Source organism: Drosophila bipectinata, chromosome XL, assembly GCF_030179905.1.
Source record: "Drosophila bipectinata strain 14024-0381.07 chromosome XL, DbipHiC1v2, whole genome shotgun sequence".
NCBI lineage: Eukaryota > Metazoa > Arthropoda > Insecta > Diptera > Drosophilidae > Drosophila > Drosophila bipectinata.
In genome coordinates this window covers 6,539,912-6,564,398 of record NC_091734.1, presented here as the reverse complement: position 1 = coordinate 6,564,398, position 24,487 = coordinate 6,539,912, and the positions used below count along the sequence as shown (strand labels likewise).

The following is a 24,487-nucleotide window of genomic DNA, read 5'->3' as shown; positions in this document are numbered from 1 at the left end:
GCACCAATAAAAGAAACCACCTCCCTCCACCTTCCTTGTGGCATCTCTTTAATATTTTGTCTCCCATGCCACCGAACCTCCCACCACCCATCCATCCAGCCATCCATCCATCCATCTCGATTGTGGCAGATAAATTTGTCATGTAAATACAATACAATGAACGTGTAAACATTTATTATGTGCTTACATTTTCGTTGTTGTCAATTTTAAAATCTGTCATTGGTCTGATTTAAATTGAACACGGATTTGTTTTATTACTCCCGCTGTGCGACATGTCCGAGGGTATGATGGATGATGGTTTTTCCGGCTAATGACACTTTTAAATATTAAACTTGGGGCCCAGCCTTTTGGGGGATTAGCTACTAAAAAGTGATAGCCCCCTTTTTTATTTTGGTATAACCCTATTTATAAGGTATAGTTGATTCGTTACATTTATGTTTCCTTTTTTTTCGATTTCGCATGAAGAGTATATTTTGTGGCATACATTACAGATTTGATTTCCGAATAAATTGGTTTTTTTCCAATCGCAACATCAACATTCACAGCATTAGTGACTGCAAGGAATTGTCAACGGTTCACGATAGGCGATAAGCGACAAAACGATAAGCGATAAACGATAAAGAAACGATCACTCCATTGGACAGGCTCAATCTCGTTAAAAAGCTGAAAATGACGGTGCAGTTGAGCAGCCAAAATGGCATTTGTCCTGTCCAACAACAGGCTTATCACCATCGCCAGCATCGCCACCAGGGCCAGGAGTCGAAGCCAAAGTTGAGACAGGACCAAAGCCAAGTCCTTCAAGGACACTCGATGCCGTTGCTGCCAGTGATGCTGCTCCTGCTGATGGCAACGCTTCTCACTCGCCCACTTTGCGTTATTTCCAATCGTAAGTAGTGTTTTAAGGATAAAATAATATACTCTAAGACATTAATCTCTTAATAATAGAATATAAATATTTATAAATGGTTAATTATATTATTAAAATACATATTATTAAAATATTACCCTCTTGGTTTTTAGGTTATTTTCCATGGTAGGGTTCGCTCATAGGAGCTGTATAATTTCGATTGATCTTCAGCGTAATCGATAATCGATGTTTTCGATTAAAGCTCACGCTTCCATCTCCAATACGCAAATGCATAGGCGGCACTCCGGCAAGTTCACTCCGTTGTTTGCCTGCTTGTTTATAAAGCTGTCCGTCCGGATGGATGCCTATCTGTTCCCCCCTCCCATCACTCCCTTCGCCTGTGTGTGTGTGTGTATATGGGTAATTGCGTGTGTTTGTGTGTGTGTGTGGGGATGTGGAAGCATGCGTGGGGCATTAAGTTATCAAGTGGAGCGATGGGAATGGCATCGCCAAAGAAGATGGCGGATTTGCGGCCAGTTCTGTTCTCCTCTCGACTGTGACATGTTTGTTTGTTTCTCCGCTACAAGCATTAAAATTCGCAGGGATTCTGTGCCGAAGGGGGGGGCGGCCAGGAGCAAGGACAAGCCAGGGTGAAGCCGGTCGGAGCAGAGGAGAAGCAGTCTCCGGCTGGCTGAGTAGGTGGCTTCCTCGTAAAGTTCATGGCTTGGTGGCTTGTTTCTACAGACGACTACGACTACGACTACGAGGGAGTCGACGCCTTGGCTGGCAGCAGAAAGCGTGCATTAAAAATCAATAGAAGTTACAAATGTATCCTTCCATTCGGCAAAAAGGGCAAAACATTTGTGGCGCCATTTGTGCGCTGACAGCCAGAATGGCTGACTGACTGACTGAATAACTGGCTCCATGCTTCACTGCCCGGCAACTCGACAAGGGATTCCGTCAGAGGACAGGTGCAGGTGCTCCAACGTCATCGGTCCAGAGATTTAACAGATCCTTGAGAAAAGGACTCGTAAAAACGAAATTCCATCAGGAATACCTCTTAAATTTGAAGCGAATCCATTAGGCTTACGATAATCTCCGCCTTACAAGCCACAACTCCATTCACTTAACTATTGGTAAACATATCGGTAAGTTAAAGAAAATCCATTTACTGGACAGTCAGGAGCGTCACTCGAGCGATGCTATGCAAACTCCCGCCAAATGCCCAAACATCGATTCCAAGGCAACAAGTCCAAATTGGTGAAGCGCTCGAGTTTCGTTTGCCATTTGGGGACAGTTCATTGGTCGGATGACAGCAACAAAGAGCATTCATGAATCATAAATGGGACAAACATTCTTAATGGCCATCCTAGATGGTCTGCCCATATGAACCACTGAGAGAAAGACTACCAAACATTCAAAAAAAAAGGCGGCTTGAGGCTATGAGAAGAGGTCTCGCATTTATTCTTAGTGTAGATGTTTGTTTGTGTTCCCAGTATTGGCCATTCATTGGTTGTCTATAAAAAAAAATTTGAATCCGTATCGTAAACATGGAAATAAGCAAAATAATTTGTTATTTTTATGTCGTCCTCCTCACTCCCCATCCTCGATATCTTCCGCTCAAATTACGTATACGATGTGTGGTCCCAAATCCGACACAAGTGTCTGATTAGTGCTGGGGCGCCTCTCCAATCTCTCCGATCGAATCCACTCTACATATTTACCTTCGGACTCATAAATCCATAAGGAACTGACAAAGCCCTCGTTTTCTCTTCCTTTTCTTGTCCGGCTTTTTAGTTCCTTTTTCTCCGTACTCCGTATGCCCCGGTCGGCTTAGGAGAGATTTGCGTCAGCGGGACGCCACTTTCCCGGAAGCCCCATCCAGGATAGAATTTATATCCGTATGTATATGTTTATGTAGCGTTGGACGCCCCACACGTCCTCGACGTTTCGCTTGGGCATTTTGCTTACCGAACAATTCAATTTATATAATCCAATGGACAGTGTTCCAGGCAGTTCCAATTCCATTTCCAGTCCCGGTTAATGTGTCACCGACAGACGTCCTGCCCGTCCTGGCCATCCTGGCCATCCAAGGCTATCCTGGCCAACAGCAGGATGCGAATGTCACGTTAAACGTATCACGTAACCGGATGCGTGTTACATACAGCTTTCCTTCGTTTTATTTATTTTTTTTGTAATTGTTGTTGTTGTTGTTACTGTTGCCTTTTGAGCCTTCAAAGTTGCAAAGTTGCATGCCCCCCCCGCCCGCCATTCATACGCCCCAGCCGCGCATATAGCCCTTTTTATGTAAACGTACATTTGATTGAATTCTGAATCAATTGAAAACCCCTCTGTACGAGGTGAAATCTGATGATAGGAGCGTTTTAAAGTCTCCCAAAAATCGTGTTGTCAGTCCCTGCTACGAAAAAAAGGCACAAAACTATTTTTAATTGCCAAATCCATTTAGTTTTGGCTGGATTGTCTTTGGAATCAATACCAATACTTTAATTCCTTATGTTTTTTAAGTATTTTTGCAGTAAAGATTAAAATTTACACTTAAATCACGCATACGCACTGTTGTCTTTCAAAAAATGGCTTAAATACGTGGAGGGCTTTACTAGTTAAGGCTTTAATTGATTTTTTTATAAGCTACTTTTTACAAATATTTATAGATTTTTTTTACGTGTTTGGATTTCCTCTATTGAAATCACGTATACGCACTGTTGCCTGCAAAGAAAGGGCTTTGTTAGATGAATTATTTCAATAAAATAGTTTTAATCCTTGTAAGAGCCTTAGTTTAGCTTTTTTTAAATGCCTACCTATTAGTGTTATTGATAGTTCTTCTCCATCTTCATATTTAAATCAAGTATACGCAGTGTTGCCTCCAAAGAAATACTTGTTTTTAATAGTGCTTGCTCGGCAATACTCTAAATAATTAAATTCGCAAATTAAAAGAATCCTGGCCATCCATCGAATTGAGAGCCCAACCTTTGGCATTTGCCCCATCCTTGTTGTTCACCTTTCGCTCACCTGTCCTGGCCAACAACTGCGTCTCCAGCTCCGGCTCGGGCTCGGACTCGGTCTGCCACTCGTCCTGGTCGCGTCTGTGTTTATTTAATTCGCGTAAATTTTTATTAATTTTAATTGAAAGCTTTACGAGCGTTTAGCAGCACGCTTTGAGGTCCGATCCTTTCGTCTGTCTTGCTCTTTCACTCTCCCCCTCTCTCTCTCTCTCTCTCGGTCTTTGTCCTCCACCCCTTTTTTTAAACTGCTCCTTTGTTTGAGCTTAACTTTGTTGTTGTTTTGTATATTTTATTTCTTTTGGTGTATTGTTTTTGTTTTATGTGCTCAGCTGCAGCCCCATTGTTGTTGTTTTTTGTGCTTTGGCCCTGTTTTAGTGTTGATTTAGTTGTTGTTATTGTTTGGAGACTGTTGTTGTGTGCAAAGTGCTGCCGTTTGTTGGTTTATTTAGTGTTTTTGTTGGCCCGGCACTAAGCTGACTCGACTGGACTGGACTCTGGACTCTGGACTGGAATTAAGGGACTGGAGGTCGAGAAAAGATGTCTCGCAGGAGACAAGAACCGGAACATGTGCCATATGCAAGGACCTTGCCATACCCTTTCAATATATTTTTATTAAATTTGCTCATCAGCAGTGTCATTGTTCGCTTCTATCGCTTGAATCAAAGCCAAAGCACAATGTCATTAATTTTAATCGCAAACCCAAATGGCAGCCCTCCGCCGTCCCATAAAAGTATGCTACAGTAAATGTGAATATGCAAATTAAAGGATTCTCGCCAAATATCAATATTAATGATGCTGCCGCAATATTTAATACACTAGCAAATAAGCAATTAATATTTACGATATATCAATTCGAGTCGCCAGAACACCTGAAACCTCTGGGTCGTTTATTTGAAATTGTTTCATTTATCATTGCTGGCATATTGTGAATATTTCAGAAACAGTTATCTAAGCCAACGCCAGGATATAATGGCAAATGATTTGGCCAAAAAGCACTGCTCCCTGGCCACCTTTTTCCTGCCACCTGCGATGGCCCAGAGCGATTTTAAAAGTTATTACCTTTCTTATCGGCCGAATCGTTTTTTGCTGAAACACTTTCAGACAAAATATACAATGAAATATTTATTTAAAAATATTATTTATAGCAGGTCCCTATGTTCTCTCTTATTTAAAATATAATTTTAAATAAATAAATATTTAAAAGTCATAATAATAAGAGTCTATATGATTTCTTTGAGTGTGTTCGAGTCAAAAGCCGAGCGAATTCCCCTGACAGCAAATTTCCTTGCTCACTTTTGGATAAGCCCAGTCACCTGGGCTCCCTGCTTTGCGTACTTTGTAGTATTTTGGCCTACTCATCCGACCCTCTGCAATCAGTTGACAATCGGAACAAATCATTCGCCAAGGCGACGCAAAAAAAGGAGAGAAGGCTAAAAGCTAATGAGCATATAGATAGCCATAAAATGAAGCCACACATTGGGAGACGATGGATGGACGTGTATTGGATTTTGGTGTCAGGCTGAAAACTTGACTGAATAAATAATAAACGGCGAACCGAAAAGTTTTTTGGGGCCAACATTCAGTGGAGTGACTTGACTTGGCCGAAAGCGTGGAGAAAACTTTGGCAACCCTAATATGTTGTGGGGCTTACGTGAGGTGTACGTGGATATCGCAGCAGCAGCAGTAGCAGTAGCACCAGTAGCAGGAACCGGACCAGGTCAGGAGAGGCCAATGATGGCCATTCTGCGACGTTTGCCAATTTCAGTTCGATTTATTTAGTGGAAACCAATAAATAACCAATGATGTATGTCTCGCTCACACACTTGCGGAACTCTGTCCCATGAGTGCAGTATGGACAGTGGAACAAAATGGCGCAAACGAAAGGATATTAGAAAAAAAAGGACATTAGAAAAACGAAAACTGACGGGGCGTATGAGTAATGAATCTTGTTCAAGAGCCTTTCAGATTCGATTAGTTAGCCAGAGGATATATTAAAAAATAATATTCAAGACACTGTCGCTGAGTCCTTGAGTCCTTGGCTTGCCTGCAGCGGGAATTGGCCCAATCTCCGTTGTCTTGCCAGCATTCTGTCATTCTTTGGCGAACACAATTTAACACTTTGTCGCTGCTCAGGGGGATAACTAGGGATAACTTTTGCTCTTGTTTTCTGCACCAGCATCGATTCGGATTGGGAATCTTTATACCCCAGGACAGGACTTCAATACCAATACCAATACCAATCACAGAACGAATCCCAGCAAATATGGCGTCATTCAACGCATTTCCGTTTACATTACACGCTCATTTCCGCTCCGTGTGGCTTTATTAAGCGTCTCGCTAGTTTTTGTGTTGCATTTTCCGGACTTGCCCGCCATGTCGCTTTTTCCACCATGACTTTCCGCCAATGTGCCCCCCCTGTAAGGAGTGTGTTTTCAAGCAGCAGCAGGATGTGTGTGTGTGTGTGTGTGTTCAGGCGACTTGAAGCCAAACGCCACTTGAAATGCGTTCAAGCAAGCCAAAGCTGTTGGGGGAAATTTTCTTTGAATTTGCTCCAGTTAGTGGAGGAATCGAAATGTTTTGTCCGCTCAGAAAAAAAACCCCGGCAAGCTAACTCGCATATGTATGTATATATATATCCTTCTATATATGCAGACACTTATGTCAGCAATTTAAATTGGGCAAATCATTTGATGCAGCTTAATCCAAGAGGGTGTGGGTTGGTTGTGGGTGTTGTGCTAAGGACTCTGTTGCTGGCGAAGGAGACTTTAATGCGATTTAAGATGACCAGAAAGGAAAGGAAAGATTCGTCAACCGCGAAAACCTTCACGGATTGCCATCCGGCGGATGCTAGATAGCGAAAGCCCCTCCAAGGACATCTTGTCCACAAAAGAATATGCTCCACAAAAGCTGGATCTTATTAAGTTCCAGTTATAGGATTAGAATACTCTCTAATTTCCGACTTTCCAAGTGAAATTCCCACTCGATTGACTAAATTGGCATTCTGATAGCCTTCACTTTAATATATTTATTGGCCATCGGCACGAAGTGAAATGCTTAATATTGAAATTTTGAAATCTTTTGGTTTTTGGGCTACTTGGTTATTTTATTCGCTCGTAAGAAACTTTTCATTACTTTTTGCACCCCAAACTGCTGCATAAATATTTAGATTCAATTCAAATTGCTTTCCACTTGCGAATTTCTGCCGTTTCGCTGCCTTATCCCCCTTAGCCCCCTTTATGCCCGCCCCTCAGATCCTGCCGGTTTTGGGCCCCCACTTTTGGCCACTTCCCTTGTTGTTTGTTTATTTGCTTTGTTATTCCGCCTCGGCTTCCACTTTTGCTCGGGCTTTATGCGGACGATTGGCAACAAAAGCTGCCAATTTGTATTTCAATTAAATTTGAATGTATTTGTGGGCACTTGGCTGCTGCTTTTTCCTTTTCTTTCTCTTTATCCCTCGGCCTTCGTCTTTGGCCATCTTCTCCCGCTATCATCTCGCTCCTTCTTAGTTTCTTTTTGACGGCTTGATACCCTTTCACAGGATGTCTCCATTTTGTGTAGATGGCCAAATTTCTACCCTTCTATCTCTATTAATAAATGCTATTAAGCATTAAACCTCTTAACTAAACTAATATTAATAACCATTCATATTTTAATCAAGCCTAGTTACACCTTTTCGTTTTTTGATGCACGTTTTTGTGGATATTTAGCCTATTTTGCAACCGATTACAAAACGGAATACCATTTATGAATCAGAGCTCCAATTACCTTCTATTTGCATCAAAATATAGCATATACAAAACGAAAAAAATTTGGTCCAAATTTTTGTCAAAAATCCTAATGGTACCCCTTAAAAAAATTGCGAAAAATCGACCAGAATTTTTATTTCCAGATTTTGATAGAAAATGATTCTTCTGGGAGTTCTAAGTTCGGGAAGGTATTACATTTATGGATCTGACAAGTATTAGCAAAGTTATACACATTTTTGTCTCAGAAAATTCAGAAAATTGAAAACGCGTTTTGAAAGATTTATTTTTTTTCAAAATCTGAATTTTTGATGAACATTTTAGCGTATATTTTACTCATTTCGCAACAGATTCCAAAACGAAATACCATTTGTAAATCAGGATTCTCATCTTCATCGATCTTTATCAAAATATCAAGAATATAGAACAAAAAAAATTTGGTCCAAATTTTTGTTAAAAATCCTGATGGTACCCCTTGGAAAAAATGCGAAAAATGGACCAGAATTTTTATTTCCAGGTTTTGATAGAAAATGATTCTACTGAGAGTTCTAAGTTCGGGAAGGTATTACATTTATGGATCTGACCAGAATTAGCCGAGATATACAAGTTTTTCTTTAAGAAAATTTAAAAAATTGGAAACGCGTTTTGGAAGTTTCTATTTTTTCCAAAATCTGAATTTTTGATGCATTTTTTAGCAAATATTTTACTCATTTTACAACCGATTCTAGAACGAAATACCATTTGTGAATCAGGTTTCTCATCTCCATCGATCTTTATCAAAATATAAAGAATATTGAACAAAAAAAATTTGGTCCAAATTTTTGTCAAAAATCCTGATGGAAATCCCCTTTGAAAAATTGAGAAAAATGGTTCAGAATTTTTATTTCTAGGTTTTGATAGAAAATGATTCTACTGAGAGTTCTAAGTTCGGAAAGGTATAACATTTGTGAATCTGATAAGTATTAGCCAAGATATACACATTTTCCTCTCCAAAAATTAAAAAAATTGGAAACACGTTTTTGAAGATTTATTTTTTTTCAAAATCTGAAGTTTTTATGGACTTTTTAATAAATATTTTACTCATTTCTCAACCGATTCCAAAACGAAATACCATTTTTGAATCAGGTTTCTAATCTCCATATATCTGTATCCAAATATTACAAATATCGAGCAAAAAAAATTTGTTCAAAATTTTTGCCAAAAGTCCTGATGGTACCCCTTGGAAAAATTAAGAAAAATGGTTGAGAATTGTTATTTCCAGGTTTAGATGTAGCATGATTATATTCAAAGAACTAAGCTGGGGAAGGTATGACATTCTTTAATCGGACCAGTTTTGGCCGAGTTATGAAGTTCGCAATAAACCAAAAATATATATTTTTGTCTAGATGAGGATTGGAAATTAATGATTCAAATTAACATCTTCCATTTATACATATGTACATATGTATGTATAACTTAACTCATTACTAACTCATATGTATGCTGTGTATTTAAGTACACGTGGCGTATACTTAATTTTACGTTTTAAGATAAAGTATACGCCACCTTTGCTGAAAAGTGACATAATCTTAAACTTTAAGATTGCATTCTATATATTCGAAATCTTTTTTTTTCTAATTATATACTCTATTATATTCTATAATGTAAATATTCTTATAGAGTATTTTACTCACATATCGCAGGGTATTTATTAGTTGCTAGATCACCACTTTGTTTACAATTTACGCTTGAAACTTAAATCCATCAAAGCCACTAGAAAGAGAGATGGGACGGGGGTTGGTTAGGGGGGTTCCCGGCTTGGCCTAGACCGGAAGGAGTGAGCGAGGAGGAGTGGAATTGCCGCCGCCAGCCAAGTGTCAAAATGGCGCTTCCAAGTAATTTACTTATGTCTAAACAACTTTTATTGTTGCTGTTGGTGTTGCTGCCACGGCTGCTATGTTACGTTTTCTTGTTATCGCCTTGTTATTGTTATTGTTTTTGTTTTCGCTTTTGGCCGCCTCTACTGTTGTTGTTGTTGTTTGCGAGGGCGTTGAAAAGCGTTTAATTAACTAACTGCTCTCCATATAGCCGCGTTTAGTTTTCGACAAATATTTGTTAATTTTCAAAACCCCCCCCACTGCCTCAAGGGAGTAGCCGTAGAAAGGAGGGAGCAGTGGGCAGTGGGCGTGGTAGCTGCCACCAAGGATGCCTCTTCTTTGCCTCAATTAGTGCGACGAAGCAAATCTATTTCAAATTGATTTTCGTTGCCTGATTAAATTGAGTTTGCTTGAGCCACGTTGCCAGGATACCCCTCCCTCCAGGCACTCGTTCCACACCCCCGTTAGGGCTTGTCCTTGCGGTATATAATTTCATTTTTGAATAGCACCAACCCACCCATCCTAGGTCCTGCCGCGTCCTTTTCGGCGAGCCAATTACAAAGTGCCGCCGGGCTTCATTCCGTTCTGTGAAACATGTTCGCAACTCATTACCAAAAAATACAAAGCTTTATACCAATTTTAAATCGTTTTAAAAACCCCCATTTTAACTGTAAAAACTTTACAAATTAAATGGTTTAATTACAATAATTAAAAATGCCACGGAATATATAAATTTCTAAACGATATTGGTGGGTCTTCGGTAGAGAACTTTTTTTGGTATTCGTAGTTGTGGGTCTTCCCCCTTTTTGTAGAAAAGAGAAATTGAAAATGAGGCAACGAATCCTGGTGGAGTAGAAGGTCCTCCAAATTTTTTGGGTCAACTATGTGGCGTCCACATTAAAGAGGGACGGCAAAGCATTTGGAAATCGGGAATCATCCGAAACACCGAACCTCTGAAGGCACATCCTTGCCACCGTTCGAGTGCCATGCATCAAGCGGCAAGTGCCCCCCAAAAAAAAAAGAGTCCAGCGGCAGTTTGGAAGAATGGTACAAAAATCAGGATATGGTTTTGGGTTTTTCCCTTTTTTTGTTTTGGGCGATTTTTAGGGGGGGCTGTGGACGTTTAATGGGAGTGGCACTGGGTACTTTCATTGAGTACTTTCCATTTGAAACTCATTAGTGAGAGTTCAGCGTGTGTGGGTGAGTGGGTTTTGGGTCCTGTGCTTGGATCGGGGGCGTGTCAATGTCTTCATTGCAACGAAATTGAATCAAGGATGTGTGTGTGTGTGTGTGTGCTGGTGTGTGTCTGTTCTCTGTATGCAAATTTTCGACCATTATTAAGTCATCCTTGCGCTAAAGACCCAGAAATGCAAACTCTTTATAAGCTTTTTCAATAATTCCATAGCCAAAGGACCTGCATTTGCATATGACTGTGTGTATGTGTGTGTGTGTTTGTATAATTTAATTCAGTTACATTTGAAAGGCTCTTGCTTTGTTTGTCTATTTTAATTTTATTTTTATGTTTTTTTTTTTAATTTATATTTCATTTACATTTCTTGCTTGCTTGCCAGAAAATACCCAAGAGGCTGAAATGTTGTTCTGGGGAGGAAAGAAACGAATGAAAAGGCGACACAACGGCCAGATGTGAATGGGCAGCATCCTGCTGCATTAGCACAAAGCCAACAACAACAACAACAACAACTAGAACAACTACAACAACAAATACCACAGACAACAGTTGCTGCTAAAATAATTCAACCAGAGCTCAGACTCGGTGGTTAGCTGGAAGGATAAGCGAAGGATCTGTGGGGGGGCGGCCAGGGCGGCGGGAAAACAACTTTCATATGCACAGACAAGCGGTAACATGAGCATCAAAATACACACCGTAACACATGCCTACACTGCCAGAAAATCTAGCAAAGTTGTTAATTAATTAATGACAAGGACTTACATAGAGAACTAGGAAAGAAATAAAAAAAAAATTGAATTTTTCTAAAATATAAATTACTTTAAATATTTTAAGTTATGTTCTTAAGCTATTAAACAATAAATTAGTTTTATTTTTAAGCCACATTTTTTAAATATCCTAGAGCCACACCTATTCTTCGCCGTGCTGTTTGAAAACTTTATGTGTCAGTTGAAAAGTATCTTGGAGATACTTTCTTGCCTCCTTCTTAGTCATGCACGCTGTCTCCCTCTCGCCCTCACAGCCTCTCCCCCCGCTGTCGTCCCCCTCCCCTCCCGTTGGTCCCACTGTGGCTCCCTTTTTGTGGCTTTTGGCGCAGCAACCGCCACAATGTCATTAACCAAATGAATGGCTGACACTGCAGATTCGAATGACTGGAATGGAAGGAGCAAGTGGCACTGTAGAAAAAGGGAGGACGGGCATATCCTGGCTAGGACAGGCCAGGATACTGTGACGTCGTTTTCTTGTGATTAAGTCGGTTACCCGCAACGCCCCACCCCTCCGGCCGACACCTCCTTGGAAGATACTTGTAGTCCTCCACCCACTTTCCGTTTAGCCGTAGATTACCTAGCGACTTGTTTTTTTTTCTGACCTTTCTCCCGAACTTTCTCCTCGGGCCTAAACAAACTGAACACCAAAAAAAAATAAAATAAAATAAGACAAAATGAAGAGCAGGACTCGAGCTCAGACTTGATACCCTTTTCAAAGGATCCTTATACTTAAAGATAAAATATATACCACCATACTTCATGTGAGGAGTTTTTAATATTTTTATAAATTAAATTAAATATTATATTATTATCTTACCAAAAGTTAAAGTATTTTTAAGTCTGCTAGGGCAAAGTATTTTTTTGTTGGCCAAGTGCCTTTGGCGTTGGTCAAATGAGGCTCGCAGGAATGTTAGTGATGACAACAACTTAATGGAAATAGCTGCACATTTATAAGTGACAACTTTCTCTCAATGTGTGTGTGTGTGTGTGTGTGCGTATCCGTGTCCCAAGGACCTGTGTATCCAGGACCCTAAAGAACGTGTTATTTATGGTCAAGGCGTGGCAGACAAATGGCCGGCATATGCATGCTGAGATAGACGCTTTCACTAATACATACACACACACACATACACATCCACACACACACACATACACGTGCTTGTGTCGAGTAATAACTAACGGTAAATTAGTTTGCAAACAGAGTGCAAAAAAGGCAGCAAAATAGCAAAAGGAAAATTGCCCAAAGATGAAACCTAATTTACCCAGCACGCACACTCACACAGACCCAAAACCCAAACCCACACACACACAGCCACGAACTGATAAGAGGTCCTGGCCCTCTTACCCCCCTAACTTCTTGTGCGAGTGCTGCCATGCTGCCACATCAGGCAGAGAGGACTCAGGACTTCGGGATACATCATAAAACCAAATCCAGTTGCAAGCTAAAGAGATTATCCCAAAAAAAAAAATTAAATAAAATGAAAGTTCACATCAGAGGCTTCGAGAGGGAAAATAATGGAGTCCTTAAAGCCCAGAAACTCCGGCCATTAAAAGCCATATTTAATTTTTAATTAGCAAGAAAAGTTAATTAGCTCGAGGTCCACTTCCGATTCGTATATAGCCATCAAAATTCAATATCTTTTTAATAACTGCTCCCTCGAACTTGACTTGTTTTCTTTTAGCCTCTTAGCCGGTTTCGACGTTTCGGCCATTGGCGTCAAATAACCGAATGAAAACATGGCCATGATTCTGTGCTTTTTTTTTCTCTTCCATTTTTTTCTCCAGCACGTTTGCACTTTGTGGTATCTGCACCTCCCTCTTATCCTTACGGCTTTTAGCCATGGCTCTTTATGCCCTCAAAATGCCAGGATACTCTAACACTACAGTTCCTATTGGTTACAGTTAGACTTACATGGTTTTTAAGAAATATATGTATTTACAAATATTGCCAGATAAACCTGGGAGGGATGTGCAGTTTCTAATTAAAGAGAAGATTTTTACCGTTATTTGAATTACAGTTATGTTGCTAAAGTTCTTTTAATTTGATCGAAACTCAATAAAAAATAAAAAAATTAATTGACAAAAAAAGGAGCTCTGGCCCAGATTTTTGTCGCCCTCCTCCTCGATTCTCATAGGTGGCACCTAAGCCTATGAGAATCGAGGAGGAGGGCGACAAAAATCGGAAAAAATAAAATTATTATTTTATTATTTATTATTAAAAAAAATAATAATAATTAATTAAAAAACAGCGCCCTCCTCCTCGATTCTCATAGGTGGCACCTAAGCGAGCCTGAAAAGCCGGGAAAACTATTTTTTTAAAAAAAGTGATTTTCTTTTTATTGTTGTAATTGGCTATTATTGTAGTTTGTTTTTGTTGTAATTTGTTGCTGTTGTAGTTTGTTGTTGTTATAGTTTGTTGTTGTTGTAGTTTGTTGTTGTTGTAATTTGTTGTTGTTGTAGTTTGTTGTTGTTGTAGCTTGTTGTTGTTGTTGTAGTTTGTTGTTGTTGTAGTTTGTTGTTGTTGTAATTTGTTGTTGTAGTAATTTGTTGTTGTTGTAATTTTTTGTTGTTGTAATTTTTTTTGTTGTAATTTTTTTTTGTTGTAATTTTTTTTGTTGTAATTTTTTTTGTTGTAATTTTTTTTGTTGTAATTTTTGTTGTTGTAATTTTTTTTGTTGTAATTTTTTTTTGTAATATTTTTTTTTGTTGTATTTTTTTTTTTTTTTTGTAACTGCCTTAATTTTGATAGACTGCATTAATTAAAATAAAATAATTTTATTAACTTTCAACCATAGTAGAGTATTCTTAGATTCGCCTAGCACCTTGTGGTGACCATATTTTTTTCCAGATTTATCAATTTTTGTTTAGGGCTTGTGGCTTTGCAGCTTCGCTTGCGACCATGGCCCTGTCTCGTTTTTGCCACTTTTGCCCGCTTTGGGCCGAGCTGTGGCCACGCGTTGGCGGTTTTTTGTCGGCTCCCTGGCTGTGGCCACACATGTGCCTTGCCCCTGGACCACCGATCTGATCCCCCGACTACCCAACCTAACCGCTGGTCAGCTTTATTAGGTTCCAGTTTCTAGATGGGAAGGAGGGTAACGTTTTTGGGCCATTCCTGGGCTGTTTTGCGTGTGCCTTTTAATTTATTTATCAGAGGCCGCAGTCGCCACCGCATTTTGAGCTTTTTTTTTTTTTAGGCTCTATGTTTTTATTTTCAGTTTTTTTTTTTTTTGGCCAACTGTGGCCGTGGCAATTTGGCGGCTTTGTTATTTATGCAGCAGCCTGCGGCTGTTTACATTCACGTGCGTTTTGCCTCCTCCTCCTCGTCCTTCATCCAGCTCACAGGACACTGGTCACTGGACACTGGTCACTGGTCACTCGGCATATGCAGCTCCTGTTTCCCTCAACCGACCATGCCAAATGTCGCCTTTGGGGGCTCTCCATATGCTTCGCTGCAACTCCACAAAAACGGAAAACAAAATTAACGCAAAAAAAACTAGGAATTTATGATCAATCCTGGAATTGTATTTTTTTAAACTACTAATACACCGAAAACCGAATAGTTTTTTGTTTAAGAAAACGGAAGGATTATAAGGACATGGGTTTTAATTTCCACATCCTTGTCCCGCCCCCGAAAACTAAACGGCTTCATCTCCGGAGAGGCATTAGGGATTCATGGGGCTCAGTGTTGGCTGTCTTAATGGATTATCGACTTGAGAGTGTCATTACTCAATGTGTCATGACAGTTTGTTGCGGTCGCAGGACCCTCCTGCCTCCCCCCTCGAAAAGCGAAAAGTTTGCCCCAGAATACACCCTTCTCCGCCCCCCCCTTTCAGGATCGTTCGTCATTATTATTATAGTCGTTGAAATTATCATTATCGAAAGGTGGCACAAAGTGTTGGCCATAAATAAGCCTTATGATAGACAACAGTGTGTGTTGGGGCGTGTGGCGATGGCGGAGGTCAGGGGTAGGTCTATCAAAGTGCCAATATAAGGAAGTGTAAGGTGTAAGCAGTGCAAACCATAAATCCCCAATAATTTATTTGCAGTCTCGACCACATTTTCTCCGATTTTGGCCCGGAGACAGGAGAAAGTTTGTCTAAGCGAAGGAGAAATTTGTACAAATATTTGTCTCAATCAGAGAAAGGGCATCACATTACAAAGGAAGACGAACTCGACTTACCCCTTGATTTCATTTAATAAATAAATTAAATATAACCCATAAAAGAAAAGTAAAAAATTAATATGAAATCAGTACTAGAAAGTATTGGAAATCTTGAGTCCTAAGAGGTATTTGAAGAGGTCTTCTTAGACGTAAAGTTTTGTCGCATTTTAAGCCATTTCATAACTCAAGCTGACAGGAGAAAAGAAAGCGGAAAGGACGCAGGACGAAGGCAGGTGGCACTCAATTTATATTATGAGCCAATGTCCTGGACATGGACAGATGAGAGCGCGGATAATGACAGGGAGTACAGGGGCCAGGAACAGGCACACAAAAGGAATTCAATAAAGTGTTAAGTGGGGCAAGCGGCAAGCGGTGGGGTGGGGATGGGGATGGGGAGCGGAGAAAGTGGAGAAAGCCAAAGCAAGCCAAAGGCACGAAAGCATTTCATTCCCAAGATGCTTTTGCGTCACTTGAGCGGCAATTTGAATGTACGAATGGGAATCGGAATCGGAAACGGAATGCGCCATTTTCGGGGTGGGGTGACTGGACTGGGGAACATGGAGTGGCCTGCAAAATGGCGGAAAATGTGGCGGGAAATTTTTGCCGGAAATAGCGGAAGAAGGACATTCGACCGAAAAGCCGAGTTAAATCGTTTGCAGGCCAAACCGATAGTCGATTTGTGCATATAACATTATTATAATGACATTATCCTTCAGCGAACAAAATGCAAGAAAGGACACTGCAAAAAAAGGATATTAGAGAAGCTTTAGAATGAATATTTAAAAACTCGATAAAAATATGTATTTAATGATATGATGTGCTTAGGAAAAATTCAAAGGACTTTACTGAAGTGCGGAATAGCAGAAGGACATGCCTTCGAGTCGCGTTTGTTCGCTTGCAGTAAATAATAAGAAAATTCCTGTGCGCTTTGGCATTTCCGCGCCAAACATCCTCATCATTCTCATCATGAGAACTATGCGGCTCACATCCATACAATGAGAGTCTGAATCCACCCAAAAGGACCTTCTCCTCACTGGCATTTCTGGCACAAGCCATGGGATGGGATGGGGAAACTTTTCGATTGGAAAGGCGGCGTGGAGAGCAGTCGAGCAAATGCAATAAACTTCAAGTTTATTAAATTTTATCACACTCCATGTTATCGGGCATTATTGTTTGTGGGTCGAATCAAATGGCCAAAAGGCCAGACAAAGTGTTAAATTCCAGAGGGCCAAAACGGCAGCAGGTCAGGATATGTTGAGAGAAGGACCTGCCTCTAGCCATTTCCTGTCCAATCAATGCGAAATCAAATCAATTTGGCCACCGGCGGAATCTACAATGAACTGGGCCAGTACCAACACAACCAGGCTATATAACAGGCAACCCAAATTGAATTACCTACGTGAACGGATCTGATGGTCCTTTTATCCTTTCGGGCATAATACGGCTATTTAACAGAGCTTATTCTAATAAATGCATTCAAAACTCAAGCATTCCCTCGAATTCGAATTGAAAGCCAGGAAGAACTATTATTTGGCCAAAAATGTCGAAACGAAAAATGGCCAATAATTACCGATCAACGGGCCAATTATGAGTTTCTAGTTCTCCGCATCCGCATCCGTATCCGCATTCGTATCCGAATTGGATTCCAATTCGATTGGAAAAGCCCGGAACAATTGGAAAAGCGGAAAAAGGAGCAACAACAACCTAACCGATTTGTTCCGTATTACCAAAGTTTTTCCAGAGCAACTAGCAGCTAGCAGCTGGGGGGGGGTATGAAAGGGTTAGGGTTACGGTTCGTTGGGGTTTCTGCGGTTACGGGGCCGAAATGTTTACGGGTTTACGGGCAAAACTGTCTGTAAAACGTGAAGTGAGACATATGTACGGTAACAAATCAATTTTAGTGGCCAGCACACACATTCTCGTACACTCTTTTGGTAGTAGATGGGGCCCATTGGCGAGGCAAGGGGGGTGACAGCCAAACTCCCCAATCTCGTTTGGGCCATATTACTTCCGCTGAACTTGATTGAACTGCTACATTTTCTGGCCCGGACAGCGAGCAAGCGGAAAGCGAAATTCATCAACGCACCATTGCCCGGAGAGTCTACCATGGCCCACACCCCATTCACCCCACCACCTAGCCATGCTAGGCCCACCCCCTTGTGGGGTGGGTATCGTGTAAAAAAAAAAAAAAAAAAACCACGAACCCCTGTCACTTTTGATTGTAATCGAGTGTTTTTATTGTCGCTCTCTCGTTCTGGCTTTCGTCCTGGATCCTTTGGCTTCTCCTTCTGTGTCTTCATCTAGCTACACTTGGAGAAAATACATTGTATTTGAGAAGACACAGCGATGCAGTTTATAGAAATATAATCTTGTTGGAACCTATCTGTTTATTCTTCTTATTGGCTTCGGTAGTACGGTCTTCTTAGCTTTTTTATATTTTTTTATGAATCACATTTCAGGTAATAATTAGGTCGTTTTGTTTTCTCCCAGTGCATGTTCACTGACAAACAGTTTGATATACTTTACGAACTGTGCTGCAAAGCCACATCCACATCCACATCCACGTGCCATCACACCACGTCTTGTCCATCGTCCTGCGTTTCGCGTCCCTACCCCACCACCTCCTCTTCATCCCCCCCACTCTTGCCTTGTTCTGTGTCCTGTGTAACCTGCGTCCTGCGTCCTCGATCTCGGCGTGTGTTTGCCAATTGGATTTGACATTTTATTGGGTTTTCTTTCGCTCTCGTTACTGCCGTTCCACTGGCTGCTCGATGGCTGATGTTGTTCTTGTTGTCCTGCCCGACTGGCTGCAGCTGTAATTGATGTCCTTCCCTCCAGCTTCCCTCCCGGACATCCTGATCCTGATGCCTCCTGCCAACATAAATCCACAGCCAAACTCCACGGCCCATTCCAAGTGCTCCCACTTTACTCTACCAATTGTTGCCAAGTGTCCGAGTTGCTCTGAATTCCTGAAAGCACGAGGAGGTGGAGAGCCTGGAGTAAGAGCAGGAGCCATATCAGCAGGAGCAGGAGCTGGCAGATTCTTCGTTTTATTTGGGTAATTAGGACAAGGCAACTTGATTATCGCGACGGTGAAGGATTGGAGGATGGGTGACTGCTGCTCTGACTGAGGTTGAGGGTAACCAAAGCAGCATAGCCAGCTTAATGGCATGGTCATAACTCCGGAGTAGCAACGGCTCCGCACAACATTTTTAATCCTCACCATAGTAATTAATCTTTGTGAGAAATTGAACCAGGACCTCTTCTTGATTCTCTTTTGCCAACAGGTCTGTCGGATACGAAGCTGCACGAGATCTACCTGGACGACAAGGAGATCAAGCTGAGCTGGATGGTGGACTGGTACAAGCAGGAGGTGCTCTTCCACCTGCAGAACGCCTTCAATGAGCAGCACCGATGGTTCTATCTGGGATTCTCGAAGCGCGGCGGTCTGGCCGATGCGGATATTTGCTTCTTCGAGAATCAGAATGGATTCTTCAATGCTGTAACCGACACCTACACCAGCCCGGACGGGGGCTGGGTACGCCGGGACTACCAACAGGACTGTGAGGTCTTCAAGATGGACGAGTTTACACTGGCCTTCAAGCGGAAGTTCGACACCTGCGATCCCCTGGATTTGCGACTCCATGTAAGTCCCAAAAAAACGTAATTTCCGAAGTGATTCTAAAGTGAAGACAATTAGGAAGGGACCATGTACGTGGTGTGGGCCCGGGGCGAGTCCGAGCTGGCTCTGGAGGATCACCAGTTTGCCCTGCCCAATGTGACGGCTCCCCATGAGGCCGGCGTCAAGATGCTGCAGTTGCTCCGCGCCGACAAGATACTAATTCCCGAAAAGTAAGTGGACGCGGATGTGTGCTTTGATTGCTTCTTTTCACGGCGTATTCGTAGCGATCTGGACCAGTTTGAGATCACCCTGAAGGATGCGCCCATTCCCGCCGAGGAGACCACCTACTGGTGCCATGTCCAGCGCCTGGACAGCGTTATCCAGCGACGCCACCACATCGTTCAGTTCGAGCCGCTGATCAAGACGCCCGGCATCGTCCACCACATGGAGGTGTTCCACTGCGAGGCCGGGGAGCACGAAGAGATCCCCCTATACAATGGCGACTGCAAGGAGCTTCCCCCGCGAGCCAAGGTCTGCTCCAAGGTAATGGTTTTGTGGGCCATGGGGGCCAGTACCTTTACCTATCCCCCGGAGGCGGGTTTGCCCATCGGCGGCCCCGGCTTCAATCCCTACGTCCGGCTGGAGGTTCACTTCAATAATCCGGACAGACAAGCAGGTGGGTACGAGGCAGGGGGATTTTAGGGGGCTTCTATATCGCCTCTATTTTGTGGAACAGGTCTCGTGGACAACTCCGGCTTCCGCATCAAGATGTCGAAGAGACTGCGGCAGTACGATGCGGCTGTTATGGAACTGGGTCTGGAGTACACCGACAAGATGGCCATCCCGCCGGGACAAACGGCCTTTCCGCTTAGCGGCTACTGTGTGGCGGACTGCACCCGGGCCGCCCTGCCATCCACCGGCATCATCATCTTCGGCTCCCAGCTGCACACCCACTTGCGGGGCGTTCGCGTCCTCACCCGGCACTTTCGCGGCGAGCAGGAGCTGCGCGAGGTGAACCGGGATGATTACTACTCGAATCACTTCCAGGAGATGCGCACCCTGCACTACAAGCCACGTGTCCTGCCGGTAGGGGATAAGTCTTCCGTAGTCCGGTTTTGGTTTGTTGCTCTAGCTGTTTGTGTCCTTTTCAGGGAGATGCTTTGGTCACCACTTGCTACTACAACACGCTCCAGGACAAGAGCGCCGCCCTCGGTGGATTCTCCATCAGCGACGAGATGTGCGTCAACTACATCCACTACTACCCGGCCACCAAGCTGGAGGTCTGCAAGAGCTCCGTCTCCGAGGAGACGCTGGAGAACTATTTCATCTACATGAAGCGGTAACTCAAGTGCAGATCCTTTAAAGCGTACCCGGTTATTCAGCAATTATAAACGCCCAGGCGCATTTGAGGCATTCTACCCATTACATTCCTTTCCATACCCCTGCCCGTCCATCTAATCCCAGGACCAGACCAGGACCCATCCGTCCCGCAGGCATTTTCCTTGCTCGCTAATGGAAGAAATATTTTTTAATCTACGCAGCGGAACCGACGACAGATGACACGAGGGGGGCAGGAAGGGAAGGGCTAACGTTGTGGGTTTTCATTAAGGGGTTTATGCCACCTCCAAGTCCTACCCATGCCTACCCATGCCCCCTCGTCCTTTACTCCTTGTTCCTTGTGCATCAAAGACAAACTTTTCGGCATTCCTTTTCGGCTGGCTTTCATCGTTTTTGGCCCGATTCCTTGGCGCATTCATAACGGCAAAATGCTTTTTGTTCCACACCCCCCAGCCCTCCTGGGCCCTCCGTCTTGAACCATCCCCCTTGCCCACCATTTGCCAGCATTTGGCCCAAAAGGTGTTCGCTAATTGCCAACTTTAAGCAGGATCGGGCCAAAAGTTTACATTAGATTAGGGCCACCGCAATGAGGCATCCTTAGAATGCGTGGAGTCCTGAGGGTCCTGCGAGTTCTGAGCATCGTGAGCCGTATTCATGGCCAACCAAGATATTGGTAAAAGGTTAAGCTATTGTTGGTAATACCTACCAGTTCCTCTCGGTTCTTAATCTTCCCTAACTGAGGCAGATTTTCTGAGAAGGATTTAAGGATTCCAAGCCATCCTCCATCCTAATAAAAGATAGCTCTAAAAAAATCTCAAACTAATTCCTCATTTTTATCCCCCACTTCGTATTCACAGCAAGGAGCACCAACACGGCATCCACCTAAACGGAGCCAGGTCCGCCAACTACCGGAGCATCGAGTGGAGCCAGCCCAGGGTGGACCAGTTGTACACCATGTACATCCAGGAGCCGCTCAGCATGCAGTGCAACAGGTCGGATGGGGCCCGCTTTGAGGGGCCCAATTGGGAGGGCGTGGCCCCGACGCCCGTCCAAATCAGGATCCCCATCCACCGGAAGCTCTGTCCCAACTACAATCCCCTCTGGCTGAAGCCGCTGGAGAAGGGCGACTGCGATCTGCTCGGCGAGTGCATCTACTAGGGATCCACTAAGGAGGATATCTGGCGAGGGCATGGCATCTCACACACACACACACACCCACACAGCTATTAATCGATCCTGTGTGACTAAATGCAGGCACTCTCACACACACACTCGCACAATTGCACGGATAACAGAAGGACACTTTTAATTTTGGGCCGCAGTCGAACCTCTTTCATCCTTGGAAACTAATATTTCACATCAACGGGGAGTTAAGGAATATGTAGACATGTTTCCGGTTATCCTTTTAAGTTCATCCTGTCCAGTTTTCACTGTGGCTATCCTTTTTCAAAGCCGCCAAGTGAAAGCTGTTGGCCAAAACAAATGTTTTCACTCTTTTTGAATAACTAATGCATTTGCCCAGCCACGCCTCCTTTGGGCCACCTGTTTGCCCCCTCCACCCCTCCTTCCATCCCTTTTTTAGTCCTTAGCATTTATGATATGCCCTTTGCCCTTGTTGTCCTGGCCATCCTTTGAAATTTGCCGACTGACAGCGCCGCCAGGCTAAACGTTTAATACAAAGCAGCTTACACACTCACACATCCCTGCAAACACATACATATGCATACGCACAAAAGCACCACCCACACACACGCACACAACCTAGTACACTGAAAATAGTTTTAACCTTTGACTTGTGTTTTCCTTTCATTATTTTTATATTTCTGGTTATTTATTTCACATATCCTTAAGATCGAATAGCATTATTTTTAGAGTGCATACGAAATTTGTAGCATACTTCTCAGCGTCAGCTGAAAAATTAAATGGCCAACTCGAATAAAAGGAACGGTACGGAAAAAGCAAAGGAAATGGTCCAAAGCCGTCGAAAACGAAGGCCAAGACCCCTCCCCGCCCCTCCCTCCGCCATGCCAAAGGCCAATGGCGCTGTTTATACAAAATAAATGAGCAAACTTTTCCAGCAGCCAAGTCTAATTACCAAGAAGCCCCACAAGAAAAGGGCACTGAGCCAAAAGAAGTCTGCTCCAGACTGCAGTTTGTTGAGAAATAGCTGGAATTTTGTTTCGAGTGTAGAGCGGAAATGTGGAAACTTTTCGGCCACTACTGGGATGTCAGTTGGCAGTTGACAGGACATGGAAGATGGGCTACCAGCAGCCAGGAGCCCTCGATCCTTCATTTGAATTCGAAGCAGCCACTACTATTTGTATTAGTTATCATTCATTTGTTTATGATATCCTTCGCACACACACTCACACACAAACACAAACATACATATGAGTAAACATGTAATGGATACGTTTTTGTAAGTGTAGCCAACATATGTAAGATGTGATAATTGTTCTATGGCTATAAAAGAAATATATATACACATAAATATATAAACTATGTAGATGAAATATTTATAAAAACGGCAAGCGGAAAAATCGAAAAAAAAAAAAAATTAAAAAATACGCAAAACCACAAAAAGCAGAGACAAAAAAAAAGTAAAATGTATAATTTATCTAATAAAAAACTGACCACCATACCAGAAATGTGACTTTGTCTATTAAAAATGCAATTCTTCTCAAAAGGTTACAAGGATGGGCTGGATGCTAACGGGAATTGTAATCGAATATCCTTCAAACGGGATTATTTTACAAAATCGCGATGCTTTGTGATTTTTCGGGAGGATTAAAAAAAAGTGTCGAAAGCGCTTAAAAATGTTTGTTTTTGCCTTTTATTATTATGGAATATTTTATCCTTCAACGAGTTGACGGACAAGCGGCGATTTTAATTGATTTTTCAGTTTTGTGACCAACATAAAGGGGAATGGAAATCAGGACGAAGGACGAAGGACAATGGACGATGGTCGAGGGCTGAGCGACAGTCATGAGAGTATTAAAAACGCTTGCAATCCAATTAAAACTTTTTAACGAAACAACAAATATTTTAATATTCATTGGCGCCGTCCAACCAGCTCACATACCAAAATATTTTATCCAAAATAGGAGAAGGGGAGGGGGATGAAAGCCGAGGAAGGGGTAAGCCAGAAACCCCATTGAAAAACGGTAGAGAACGGGAACGACCCCCAGACACTAAAAAGTGCATGGTGGGGTTTCTCCAAAAAACATATTGAAACATAAATATGTAATCTGAAATTAAGGAACTTTGGCCTGCTAAAAAAGGAATATTTTAAATTTTAAGTTTAATTAAAGTTTAGCCATTAAATAGTAGTTTTAGGAACTAATCTATTGAGGTATACCTTTTAAGAACTGGATGTTTACTGCCCAAAATGAAGACATGGTTTGGATGATCATGGGCTTGCCTTAAGTTCTGATTTATATGAAATGAATCTAATAGAAATCTTTTGAGATATTCCGTTTAAGAATTGGGTGTATATTACCTAAGATATAGACTTCTTCAGAGGAAGCCTTTAAATGTCCTTTAAAAAACCCTCGAATTTCATCCAAAAGAGAGGAATTTTCGAGGTCTTGGCTTTCTTTTTAATTTCTCGGTCAAAGTGTTGCAATGGCAGCAGTCTCAAATTTTGGCTCCAACAAAGCGCGCTGACTTTCCTTTCCACATTCCTTTCTTTACCAAAAAAGTCAAGTGGCATACGCGGCGTATGCGTAACGTAATGGCGTACGTGAAGGACTCGCCCAGAATTTTGCGTATCTTTGTGTGCGAGTGTGTGTGCGTGTGTAATCTCCTGTTTCGGGTTGTTGTCATTGCATTTTCACGCTCCCACAGACACACACACAAGCACACGAACGAAGGCAAAACATTTAATCAACCCAACCTTCACCTGGACCGCCTTTTTTCTGGTTAACGTTACAGGTTCTTG

General features: G+C 42.3%; 1 protein-coding gene across 1 annotated transcript; it reads left to right on the top strand.

Annotated features, from left to right (window-relative positions):
- Positions 1 to 575: 575 nt before the first annotated feature.
- Positions 576 to 23,180, top strand: Tbh (Tyramine beta hydroxylase). Its single transcript, XM_017246596.3, has 7 exons — positions 576 to 886; positions 18,875 to 19,233; positions 19,288 to 19,439; positions 19,494 to 19,885; positions 19,946 to 20,295; positions 20,361 to 20,548; positions 21,405 to 23,180. Exons 1-7 carry the CDS (start codon positions 670 to 672, stop codon positions 21,703 to 21,705), a joined length of 1,959 nt encoding a protein of 652 aa, XP_017102085.2. The 5' UTR covers positions 576 to 669; the 3' UTR covers positions 21,706 to 23,180.
- Positions 23,181 to 24,487: the final 1,307 nt, after the last annotated feature.

Coding starts and splice junctions, on each gene's coding strand:
- Tbh (XM_017246596.3), top strand. CDS start 670: ATGACGGTGCAGTTGAGCAGCCAAAATGGCATTTGTCCTGTCCAACAA. Junction 887..18,874: donor ACTTTGCGTTATTTCCAATC/GTAAGTAGTGTT, acceptor TTTTGCCAACAG/GTCTGTCGGATACGAAGCTG. Junction 19,234..19,287: donor CCCTGGATTTGCGACTCCAT/GTAAGTCCCAAA, acceptor GAAGACAATTAG/GAAGGGACCATGTACGTGGT.